Below are 13,410 nucleotides of genomic sequence, written 5' to 3' on the forward strand. Positions count from 1 at the left end.
AGCATTGATGTGGCTGTCCTGTGACTGTGTCTATGTACACATAGTGTATATGTAGTCTTTGGCAAAATGTTTGACATTCTACTTCATTAACAGGCATGCACAGACATCCTCAGGCACCTGACCTACCTACCTTCTACCCACTGTCTCCTGGAGGTGTGGGCCAGATGACACCTCCTCTTGGCTGGTGAGTTTATAAGAACATTGGTATTTGGATTGTAACGATGTACAGGCATTTATTAGCCTGCATACAGAATCACTGTTATATGTTGTGCAGATGGTGTAATGATTAGCATTAGTGCCTCATAGCACTATGGTCGTTGGCTCAGTTCCCATCACGGCCCTAACTGTGTGGAGTTTGTATATTTGCCCTGTGCTTGCATGGGTTTCCGTCATTCCTCAGCTCGTATTAGGACACCTGCATTATGGTTTCACAGGTGAACTGCCTCAGTCAAACACCGGTTTTCTCCCACAAGTCAAAAATATACTGTTAGGTAAATTAGCTCCTGACAAAAAATGAACCCTATTTTGTTTGTATGTGTATAAATGTGGTATGGAATATAGACTGGAAGCTCCCATGGGGCAGGGTCAAATATTCTCTGTAAAGCGCTGAGGAATATGTGTGTGCTATATAAGTAACTGACAATACATTAATAAATATGGGCATGTCTAGTAATTGTGTGCTGTCTTAACCACCATTGAATATCTCTAGGCACTCATCCTGGGAGCTTAACAAACTCACACTGAATTGCAGGAGCACAGTGTTAAACTTCAGGATACTGGACTTTCATACTCCTGCTACTGAATTACTCAGATCTGTGATCAAGGTCTCAAATTTAGGTCTCTTTACACCACCTTTCCATTTACTCACCATTTCTGAGTCATGTGAAACAGAGATTAATCCAGTATGCATAAGATTATTTATTATGTCTGCTTTGAGTAAGGAGATGAGACAGCAAGGTGACTAGATTTATCTAAAGAAGAACCCCATGTAACATTGTTCTTTTATTTAGTTATGAATTATTTTTTTAATCAACCTCCATCTTGTTAACTAGCTTAATCATGAGTTTCTCATATCTGTGCTGACAGCATTCTGGACAAATTTGCACTGCTTGTGTTTTTTATTCATTTAACGTTCTCCAGGATATCGATCCCATGAGAACTGACCATTACCGAGCGAGTCAGAGGTGAGTAATCCTGGAACTGTGCAAGGCATCAGAACCTTGAGATTATGCTGGTTTGAGCAGGATGTTGCTTTATTAAAAGTCTATTTATGTAACGTATAAAAACTTGAGTAATATCCATTATTTCATCTGACTAATATAAATTAAAATAGACATTTTAGATAACAAGTCTCTACCCAGTACCAGAAACAATCTAGAAAAGTCCAGCATGAGTATTTTATCATGGTGATTACAGGAGACCGATGGTTGTCTTGCTCAGTGGACCTGTGAAACAATAGTTTGCTTTTGTGAAATTCCCCTCTAATAAGTTGTTTCAATAAGGATGACTTATGTACAGTTTAATATATTTACTGTTCTCAATGTGAAAGTATAAAGCAGACTGTTTTTGTTACTATATTGTTATAACGCATCAGATTTAATACATACTTAACATAATGAATATATCCTTCAGTGTGCATCCATTTCCTGTGCTTTTCGCTGGATATGGCATAAGCCTAATTACGTGATTGGAATAAAACGAATACTCCGACTCCAATTGCATTCATAAGTGAAATTGAATTCAGATGTTTCTTGTGTGTTAACCACAGCTTTCTGGGAGTGCAAACTAGTCCTTTTAAAACAAGTATTTATTTAATGAATTCATTTATTCCTGTTTCATTACTGGAAAACAACCTCCCCTCTATGCTGGAGTCATGGGAAGACGAGCTCATTCCCCAGTCCCAAGCATGAAACAGATCTTGATGACTTTGCAATCTGTTCCTAATTTATATAGAAAGAAAACCAGGTGATTTCCAAGTATTCTAGTCATTTAGGTTTTACATGGAAATCATATCACCGCAACATGGTTCCGATTTGGAGAACAGACCTGCGCTTTAGGTTTGGCCATTGGCAATGTTCTGTTCTTTTTCTTTTCTTTTACCGGTACTTTTTTTAGCATTCAGATTCAAGCACACATGTATCAGTATTTAAACTTAAGAAAGCTTACAAATGGCAATATACACTTTTTGTAACATTATTTATTAACTTACTGCAAGTGGCTGCAATGCTGTTATTAATAAATGTTGGGGAAAATACTTGACTCTATATCACCACCTATTGGCCTCATATGATCCTGCAGTAGTGTTTTTTTTTTCTTTATACAATTCCCTATGCAATATTTCTTACTTCGGGCACCCATAAAATAAAATCACTATTGCTAACTTCACCTTGCCCTTATTGTGTATTGCAATGTTTGGTTCTTACTTCATTTTTTGTCATGGGCTGTGTCATAATTTAACTGTAATATTACAATGCCAGAGTGCTTGACCTGTATGGGGCATGGCGGTGATGCCCAATTTGTAGGAGGTCCACCCATCTACAAACATGGCTTTCTCTGGAAAAGTTGCAGCTTCTCGTATGCTTATGCTTAGAAGATCACACCCATGTACACCACTCCCAAATTTTGCTATAACAAATAATTATAATAAAACACATTTATAGTAATTGACAATTAAATAAATATAGGGTTTTTTTTAACTGTTATTTTTAATTGTTCTCTACATTTTTACTTAAGATGCTCCTGATAAAACTGCTAATTTTAAAGTAAGCCAGATGGATAAAAAATGCATTACCTATAATTTTATAGTGAATGTGAATTGATTCAACAACAACATGGACAAAACACACATATTAGAAGTCCGTCAAGATGACCTTCCCTAATGACATCAGTAGGAAAGATGTGGTATATTTTTAAATGCTTGGACAATTTTGGAGAAGGGCTAAAGTTTTCCTATTTATATTTACCATTTCTGCCCAGATGTATCTCTGCCTTGAAATAGAACAATGGGTTCAGTTAGGTAATATTTTATATGCACATCATAATGAATTCTGCTTGATTCAAAAGCTCTAATAGTGTCTAGTATAGATTGTGTACAGCATTCTATAAGAAGAGCAACCAGTGGATTGACCATAAAAATCCCTGTTCAGATACATAGATAAGTTATAGGTACAGGTATTATTAACATTTTTGAATACAATAAAATGCAGAAACTCACTAAATGTAATGCAAGATTTTTTTTTTCTTAGAAATTGTAATGTTTTTTAGTTACCAGTTTTTCTGACACCCTGGTAGTTTACAAAATAATGTGTCCCAAATACTGTACTTGTTCAGAGGAATATGTAAAGGGAGATACAAAATATTTCCATTATGTTTTAGGGGATTATCACAAAGTGCAAATTTACAAATGTGTAATATCCCACAGCAAACAAACAGTAGCTTAATTTAAACTACATATATCAAAGTTTATTGTTGGTTGGTTGATATGTGTTGCTACACTATTATAATTTTACACTTTTTAGAAAAATAAGGACAGTCAAGTACAGTTTTTCAAAAAAATAGTAACACCAAGGTAAATAAGAGACATTAAGCATGTTGGACGTTTGGATCAGATGGACAGTTTCAACACCAACACTTTTCGCTCAAACCTGTGCTTGAAAATACACTGAATGCTGTATCTTCATCAATTAATCCATTCTATATGACAGAGGAAGAGAATATCTGGCAGGTCGGTTGGGGCGTTCCTTGTAGGCTGTGGTTAGTACCTACCAAAAGTGGTCCAAGGAAGGACAACCGGTGACCCGGTGACCGGATCATATGCACCCAATTCTCATTGATGCAAGTGGGGAGTGAAGGCTATTCTGTCTGACAGAAGAGCTACTGTATGACAAATTACTGAAAAGGTTAATGCTGGTCGTGATAGAAAGGATTCAGAACACCCAGTGTATTGCAGATTGCTGCATATGGGGCTGCATAGCCACAGACTGATTAGAATGCCCATAAATCAGAATTGGACCATTGCGCAATTGAAGAAGGTGGCCTAGTTTGATGAATCACATTTTCTTTCACATCATGTGGCCTGCTGTGTGCGTGTGCGTCATTTACCTGGGGAAGGATACACTATGGAAAAAAGGCAAGCCGACGGAGGCAGTGAGATGCTCAGGGCAATGTTCTGCTGGGAAACCTTGGGTTCTTACATTCATATGGACGTTACTTTGACATGTACCACTTATCTAAACATTGTTGCAGACCAAGTACACCCCTTCATGGCAACTTTATTCCCCGATGACAGTGGCTTCTTTCAGCAGAATAATGCATCCAAACTGCGAAGATTGCTCAGGAATGGTTTAGGCACATTACAAAGATTGAAGTTGTTGACTTGGGCTCCAAATTCCCCAGATCTCAATCCGATCGAGTATCTGTGGAATGTGCTGGAAAAACAAGTCGAAGCCATGGAGGCCTCACCTCGCAATTTACAGGAGTTAAAGAAACGTCCTTTAACGTCTTGGTGCCAGATACCACTGGATACCTTCAGAGGTTTTCTGGAGTCCATGCATTGATGAGTCAGAGCTGTTTAGGTGGCAGGAGCGGGGCCTACAAAATATTAAGCAGGTGTATTTAATGTTATGTACTGTATATTAACTCACACAAAAAAGGGCAATCTAAATGGACCTGTATGTTTTTTTCTGTCATTAATTTCTATGAAGTAAATGTAATAACCTGCAAGTTACAGGCACCCATGAGTTGCAGGTGATCTAGCTGGTAGATTTAAAGCAGCAATAGTTTAAAATGCAAAACCATTTTGTTTGTTTATTTTTCTATTTCACAAACGGCTATAGAAGATTGTTTAATACAGAAATATTGTTGTATTTCCCTCTTTGTCTTTGTGTTGAAATGGCCTGCAGTTATCCCTGAAGTACAATAGCTGACAATCAAGATGTCTAATCTTCTAAACTAGAATAATCCCAATCCACTATTTGATGTCTGAGTCCTATTCTCCCCAATAAAGACAATTCACTAAGTGTTGGGATTGTCAGGAGAGAGGCATTATATATGCCTGCAGCTTCTAAAGCCATTTTTACATGGAATCTGTCAATCAATAACCCTGTTTGAACTGAATTGATTGAGCCAAGTCGGCTAGGAATGAATCAATTATTCTGTCTGAACTATTCTTTTTAAATATGTTAATCCAGTTCAAAGTGTAAAGCAGTTCCAATCAAAAGGAAACAAAATGTAATGTAAGCAGTTCAAAGCACACATACAACAATAATACGTACATTCAATATTAGACTCTTAATGGTAATTTATAACCGCTATGACGTGGATCATCACAGATGTATAGTTACCATTACAGTGTCCTAAATTGATTATTTTATATTGACATATTCATATATTGATGATGGTTTCAGTAAAAATAAAATCTTTAATATCCATTATATGCTTTCTACTTTTTATTGAATTTATTTTAAGAAAATAACTGTATAATGCTTAGATTGAGTTTCCAGATTGTTGATGCTTGTCCAGATTTTAATCATAATTGTTTTGCAAAACCTAAATTAAATAACAAATAGGGGGTTACGTAATAGATTGGGCAATGTGCACAACTGGTTCGTAACTGATAGCAACTAATCAGACGCTTGCGATTTTGTACTAGACAAATGGCAATTATAATGTTATTGGTTGCTCTGGTTTGCAGCACATATGTGCAGACTTCACTAGTTTACTAAGTAAGCACCTGTATTTATGGTACAGCAATCACTGCTGAAATGGGGAGGAATTATTTGTCCATACGTTAACTCTTTATAAAGCCCAGTAATTAAGTATATTTCTTGATAATTTGTCTACAGGGGGTATTGTTCCTTTGAAGTCTTTGGATCTGAATGATATTTCATGTATATCAGCATAGGCAGTAAATGACATTTCTTATTTATGGTAAAACATACAAATTTGGAGAGAAATATTCCTCTTGATGCATAATAATTTATACATTTATGTTCCTCTGATTATTTACAAAATAGAAGCAGAAAATGAACTCTAATGTTTGGTGAATACGTGTAGATATTTTGTACAAAGATTCCTGCTGTTGAACTTATAAACAAATTCATATATTGAGCAAGCAGTTAGAAGTGGATTTGTTTAAATCCGTTGTATTTTTTTTTTCTACCTCTATGTTTGTTTTTCTCTTAGGTATTCTCATCACATGGTTCCTGGTCCTCCAGGTCATCATACAACTGGAATCCCTCACCCTGCTATTGTCAATCCTCAGGTTAAACAAGAACATCACCACAATGACAACGACTTAATGCACATGTGAGTTTTCTTTTTATTGCAATCTAAAATACTGATGGTCACACATGCTGCAACTACGATGCCATATAGTAGGCCAATTGGTATTTAATTTATTTATTGTTATTTATATAGCATATACAGAGAATATTTGGACATTCACATCAGTCCCTGCCCTGTGGAGCTTACTATCTATATTACCTACTACTTGTACATACACTAGGATTTTTTTTTTAAAGAACCAATTGACCTACCAGTATATTTTTGGAGTGTAGGAGGAAACCGGGGTACCCAGAGGAAACCTAGGCAAGCACATGTGGAATATACAAAGTCCCCAGACAGCTAGGGCAGTGCTATGAGGCAGCAATGCTAACCATTACACCAACAGTGCTCGACACAGCATCTCCTCTCCCACAGGGAACAGGAAGGAAGGAAGGAAGGAAGGAAGGAAGGAAGGAAGGAAGGAAGGAAGGAAGGAAGGAAGGAAGGAAGGAAGGAAGGAAGGAAGGAAGGAGAGAGGAGAGAAGAGGAGGGGGAAAAGAGGGGGATAGAAATGGGAAGCTGAGGGAAGACAGGGGAATAAAACTCCATCAACGCTGTGCCCAACATTTAACGACCCAGTGAATGACAGGTCCAAATTGCTAGTAACATATTGTGCATCATAGTTGCTTACAGTGTACATATAAACTCATTATAGCCCAAATTTGAGGAACTAGAAGATGAACAAATGGTATGGAGTGGAGGAAATGGTTGAGAAAGTAAGGATATTTCAGTCACATATATTTAAAAGAATAAATTATAATATTTGATCATTTTTGTGGTGGTGCTCATCTCTGTCTCTCTTTACCGTTTAGGAAATCTCATCATGAACAGAGGAAAGAACAGGAGCCAAAAAGACCTCATATAAAGAAACCGCTGAATGCTTTCATGTTGTATATGAAAGAGATGAGAGCAAACGTTGTAGCAGAGTGTACGCTTAAAGAAAGTGCTGCTATCAATCAGATTCTCGGCAGAAGGGTGAGATTTTAGGTTTTTCATTGCCCTTTCTGTAAACATGAAGTTTACTTTACAAGACACTGACAACTGTACTCTTATCACAGTGGCTCTCACTGATGAGTGTGCTATTGCTTGGCAATCTGTAAACACAGAGTAAATAAGGAAGTGAACCGTCAATGTTTTATTTGCCTCTGCTCCTTACATATCCCTGGAGATTAATTTATAATGTTCCAAAAAAATAAATTGTTCTAGAAAAGTACTTTGTACGCATTCCAACAAGATGTCCTGCCTGCTGCCTGTGTTGGTGATATTTGGGCATTCCGATCTTTCAATACTGATATTAACTGAAAGAATGAAAATAACAGTAGAAGGAAATGCACTACCATGCAGTTACTTATTTTGTTTTACTGTATAAAATTACTTGTAAAGTCATACATGCCGACAAGCAGCCCCCTCCTTCCGGGAGGGAGCTGATTGTCGGCTAACAGCGGGGGGCGTGTCCAGCCAGATGTGACACGTTGGGGATGGAGCCGGGGGCGGGGCCGTGCGATCGCATCATCGTGGCCCCGCCCCCTCTTCACAATGCCGTTATTTTCGGCACTGTGAAGCAGGGGGCGGGGCCACGATGATGCGATTCAGCGCGAATCGTGTCACCGGCCCTCCCGCTGTGGGGATTTCTAGTGGATTCTGGGGGGAGGTCGGGAGGGTTGGGGAATGTTGAGAGGCTTGCCTGCCTTTCCGTGGGGCCGGGAGCGGCACCCAAAAATCAGGAGGCTCCCGGCCAAATCGGGAGGGTAGGCAAGCCTGTGTAAAGTTAAACAGTTAAGTTATATTTAACACAACCTCTTACAGTACATAAAGCACATACAGTACTGTTTTTGCAATTCCTCATCATGAACATATGCTAAAACACTATGGGCCTGATTCAGCGTTGCACTGGAGTCTAGTTTGCAGATGTGGGCGTTTTAGAATGGCATACATCTTTATTGCATTGCTATTTGTCACTAACTGGGCGTTAAACATGTAGGCTAAGTGTTCTCTGGGCTAAATGTTCTGTGGGGGCACCGTCGGCGTGCAGGTGGTTCCGTGAGCTTGTCAGAGTTGAACAATTGTAGAGGTCTATCTGCTTTCAGACAAATCTCTTGTAGCAGTATAGGGCTGATGCAAATGTGGGCTGATAGTGATGACAGCTACTTTCACAGCTTCAGTGCATTTTGCCATAGCTTCTATAAGCGTGTGGCTCTCTAGGGGAAGGGGTGATATGCCATCCTTCCACAAGAAATTTATCAGTTGAAGAGTTTTTATAATGATAGAAAACACTGTCTGAGGCACCCGATCCAGTTATTCCTTCAAATTTATGAGGGATCTTCCCTCAGATTTCCATGCCAACATCATCTTGGCCACTGTTACGCTTAAATCATTATCATGTTAAACTAACAAACATATCCCATAATGACAACGACTTAATGTACGTGTGAGTTTTCCTTTTATTGCAATCTAAAATTCTGATGTTCACACATGCTGCAACTACGATGCCATATAGTAAGCCAATTGGTATTTAATTTATTTATTGTTATTTATATAAAATATACAGAGAATATTTGGCCATTCACATCAGTCCCTGCCCATGTAGTAATGCCATAGTTAATTTTATTTCCAATAGTAGTGCCGAAGTTAATTTTATCAACAATAGTAGTTCCATAGTTAATGTAATACTCCTTATAGTGCCTTAGTTTATATTATGCCCATATTATTATTGTTATCCTTTATTTATATGGCGCCACAAGGGCTCTGCAGCACCTTACAAACTACATAGTAGTATCTTACATTAACCTATTTTTTCCCATTAGTCCCAAATCAGAACACTTTACTTCTTGTCTTGGTAATCCCAAATGGGAAAAAAGGATACGACCCCATTCGATTCTGGTGTTCCCAATTGGGAACAATGTTTTTTATTGAAATGGCTCTCGAAATCAAAGAAGTTTTTTGTTTTGTATCATATACGTAGCAATAATGTCATTTTGAATTAAAAACTTTGGCAAGAATGGGTTAAACCACACAGTGCCCCCAGTTCATATTATGCCACATTGTAGTGTCCCCAGCCTCTTATGGAGCTATTTTATGCTCCCCTTCTGCCCTTCTACTAAATTTGCACCGCTCATGCCGGCTAATAAAAGCCAGAGCGAGTGAGTGGAGCAATGGCATGTGGCTCACCGTGTCCGTACCGGATTTGGTATCAGCTTGCGTCCAATGCCAAAATTTTAAAAGCACCAACGTCTTCTTTGTCTGCACTGGGATATGATGCCAGCGTCTTCTTTGCTAACAGTAGGTAATGATGCCAGCCCAGTTTTAGTGCCGGACTCATATGTTTTCCCTTGAGACAGATCTCTACACCTGTCCGGATGTCTGGAGTAATCACAGATGGAAAGAAACTCTAGATGCCCCCTCTGGAGCTTGGTTGTCCTAGGCAAGTGCCTAGGTCTCCTATGCCCATGGCTGGCACTGTTGCATTGATAAGCTCAGCTGTGCTGAGATCGATAGATTATATGAGTGTGGAGTTTTAGTAAGAGGGAGAGACAGAGACCACCTCCTATATGAACACTGACAAGTTCCTCTTTTCAGGCTGGGCAATGGGTCAGACCCAATTACTTACCAGGCAATTCTGGAACCTTGTTAAGACAGCTATATGACATGGGTTCAGGATACCTACTATAGCTCTGCTCAGGGGCTGAAGAGCACACATTCATTACAAACTGTTACATATTACACGTCTCCTTTTTTTGTTGGTCTAATGACACATGCTGGTGCTGTAGCTATATGTGGGGGGTTCCAATCAATAGATTTACAGTATAAAGGTTGACAATGTCTAGACAGACACCAAATGGTAGAAAGTCAATAGGTAGACAGGGACAAAAGGTTGTCAGGTACAAAAAGGTTGACATAAAAAAGGTCGACATGAGTGAAGATAGACAGGTACAATAGGTAGACTATGAAATGGTTGACACAAAAATGGTTGTCATTTTTTTTTTTGGTGTGGGGGGGGTTTAGGCACTTACCAGTAGGTTAGGGTTAAGCTCTAGGAGGGATGGTTAGTGTTAGGCACTTACCCAACGCTTAAGGTGCCCACACACATAGCGACATTTTACACGATCTGGCCGATTCCGACGAATCGTGACGACAGATCGTGTAAAATATGGCCAAATCGTGAGAAAATCGTGAGCCCCACTCACGATCACGATGCGATGCGCGTCCCCGCTGGTCGCACATCGCATCGTCAGATCTGCCGTGCAGTAGGGCAGATCTGACAATCTGGGACAAAATGCACTGGGAAAAATCAAAAATTTAAGATGCACGATAGATCTTACTGCTTTTTACTCCAAATCGTGTGTAGGAGCTGCCGGGGAGCTGCCGGGGGAGAGTTCAGGGGAAATCGCACACATCGTGGGATCGTGTGCAGATCGGTATATGTGTGGGCACCTTTAGGGTTAGGCACTAGTTGGGAAGATTAGAATTAGACACTTATTGGAGGGTTAAGCACTAGGAGGGATGGTTAGGATTAGGCACTTACCTTGACAGTTATGGTTAGGCACGAGAAGGGAGTGTTAGGGTGAAGATTAGAGTTAGAAAACAAAAAAAAATCATGTGTCGACCATTTTTGTATCGACCATTTAAATGTTGACTTTTTGACCCTGTCAACCTTTTGTTCCTGTCTATCTTCATCCATGTCAACCTTTTGTACCTGTCAACCTTTTGTGCCTGTCTACCTATTGACTGTCTACCAGTTGGTGTCTATCCAGACATTGTCTATCTTTTTACTGTAGATCTTTTTTACTAAACCCGCTATATGTGGGGCCCCCCTTACTGCTCTCTTGTTAATCCGGCACTGGATCTGAGTGATCTCTGAACTACATGTGACCTATGGCATTCAGCATGCACTTGAACTCCTTGCAATATTGCATTTGTATTCAGTTTTATACGGGCGATATAACATGTTATTTTGAGCTGTTGCATTCATGAGAAAGAGGTTTTGAACTTACAGATGGGAGTTGAAAGTGTTTTCCCATTCTTTTGCAGACTTGTATATTCACCCTTAAAAATCACAATAGACATATTTAAATGTACCTCAATATGCTCTAAATGTCTTTAATTGTTGAAATACAATTGGGGGCCGTCATTTTACCTGCACTTTAAATTTGTAAAACTCAACCATATGACACCTTTTCAAAGTCTCTAATACTTTTCTTCTTATTTAATTATTTACTAATTAGCTACTTGTTGGGGCTCAGGATGATTCCCCCAATCTTTTATGCACTTCACACTGTTCTCAATATCAACCCAATGCCTACAACTTGCTGTTTCTAATTAAATTGTGCAAGTTCCTATTTTGTGGGCAAAATATCCCATGTTATGCACAGAAAATTACTGCAGAACTTCACAGTATAGATTCACCCCAAATGCTTTAAGATTGATGACGCCATATGAAGATGTTGCCACTTTCCCTTATGGGTGTAGTCCAGTCGGCGACAGATATTCTGACCCCACACCAATGGGCTGGAGTTTATCGCAGTGCCCATTGTACATGTGTTAGCTATCACTTTACTTTTTATTTATCACTGTGAAGGGCTCCTATTGGCCACTGACCCTTAATAAATTGCCCCAAAATTACATTACAAGTTGCTGCGGTATTCTGCAATAAAGAGTGTTAGTGTTAAATAGGCATTTCAGCGAAGAGTCAGTGGCTGTTGTGATGTTTAGATAATAGTGGATAGGTCTTTGCAAAGACTGAAATACACCTGTTACTTACCCAGCTCATTATAACGCTGTTGTGTAAACATTCTGTCAGCTAGATACAGTAACCAAAAGTGGCCTTTTTAAAGAAAAATAGAACAAAGTTACAATTAGAAACAGATTAGCTAAAGCTGATAATACTCAGCTGGCTATGAAACAAAATGGTAATACTTACACAGGTTTAATGCTACATCCTTTATATACTTTAATAGTTTAAAAAACATTGACTAATTGTAGTAACTTCTCAGGCTGAAATGCACATCTAGAATAAAAGTATAATCGATAGTCAGACCTGCTCCAGTTGTAAAGGAACGCTAATATCGTTATTAAACATCGGAATGTAATTGAAAGTGGTGCACTACAATGAACTAATAAAGTGTTTTTTACATAGTAGGTGTAAGGTATTAATGATTGATGCCATCAGATTCTGGTCACTGTGGAAAGCAATAATTACATCAGTCACATATATTACACTAAACTACATTTCTGGTAACACCATTTGCCTTATTGATTTCTAGTCCCTTTAAATGAGAACCTTATAATGTACCATTTACAAAATGCATGTTGCCTGGGATAAGTGTTTTTTCTCCCACCTTTCAAATATATGATCTCCACGCCTAGGGCAGTCAGGCTTTTCTGTCTTAAAAACATTTGCGTGCAACATAGTACTTTCCATGGCAACATAACGCCTACTCACTTCTCAAGTACGTCTCTGTTGTGGCTGGAAAGACGACCATATAAGTGGATTAAAGGTGACGCATTTTAGAAGGGTTTGCCATCGATGTTGTGGCCTAGATCATTTATGCTATGTAAAAAAAAAGGTGGACCCAGTCCCATACATTTTAACATTATCATTGTTCCAACAATAAAATCATACTGTTTAAGTCTTCCATTTTCACTTCACCTTATGATTTAGTAGGCTATGAAAACTCACAAATGCCTCATGATTTAAAGTAAGGCCTAAGTATTTCAGACATCAGTAAACAATCATTAGTTATCTGCTTGCAATTGATACCAGGCAGAATTCATCAGTGAAATGGCAACTTATTCTTAATGCGAAATTATGAACAAGAGTGGTACCTGTTTTAATGGAAGTAGTAAATGTGTGTTTAGCTTCAAGTTGATTTCATAATACAATGTTTATTTTCCATTTTTACTCAATGAAAATGATGAGTTGAAATAATTGATACGTTTTTTTCAGATTTTTGAATGTGATATATATTTTAAACCGACTTGTGATCTCATCTAATTGACATATTCTGGGCGTTTGGGGAATTGTTTTCTGTATGTGACTTATCTAGATGTATATATTAATATTGGAGGTTCCCTTATTATGCCCCTTAT

The 13,410-nt window shown here is 38.5% G+C and overlaps 1 protein-coding gene across 2 annotated transcripts in view; it reads left to right on the forward strand.

Moving 5' to 3' along the window:
* LEF1 (lymphoid enhancer binding factor 1) overlaps positions 1-13,410 on the forward strand; it is a 108,406-nt gene that overhangs the window by 58,771 nt on the left and 36,225 nt on the right. For both annotated transcript variants that reach the window (XM_088479492.1, XM_088479493.1), the window contains exons 5-7: positions 94-184; positions 6,184-6,306; positions 7,137-7,299. In XM_088479492.1, coding sequence (XP_088335618.1) covers positions 94-184; positions 6,184-6,306; positions 7,137-7,299 — 377 coding nt within the window. The remainder of the gene's footprint in view (positions 1-93; positions 185-6,183; positions 6,307-7,136; positions 7,300-13,410) is intronic.

The sequence above is a fragment of the Taudactylus pleione genome, unplaced genomic scaffold, assembly GCF_031769625.1.
Source record: "Taudactylus pleione unplaced genomic scaffold, aTauple2 ptg000236l, whole genome shotgun sequence".
NCBI classification, from domain to species: Eukaryota; Metazoa; Chordata; class Amphibia; order Anura; family Myobatrachidae; genus Taudactylus; species Taudactylus pleione.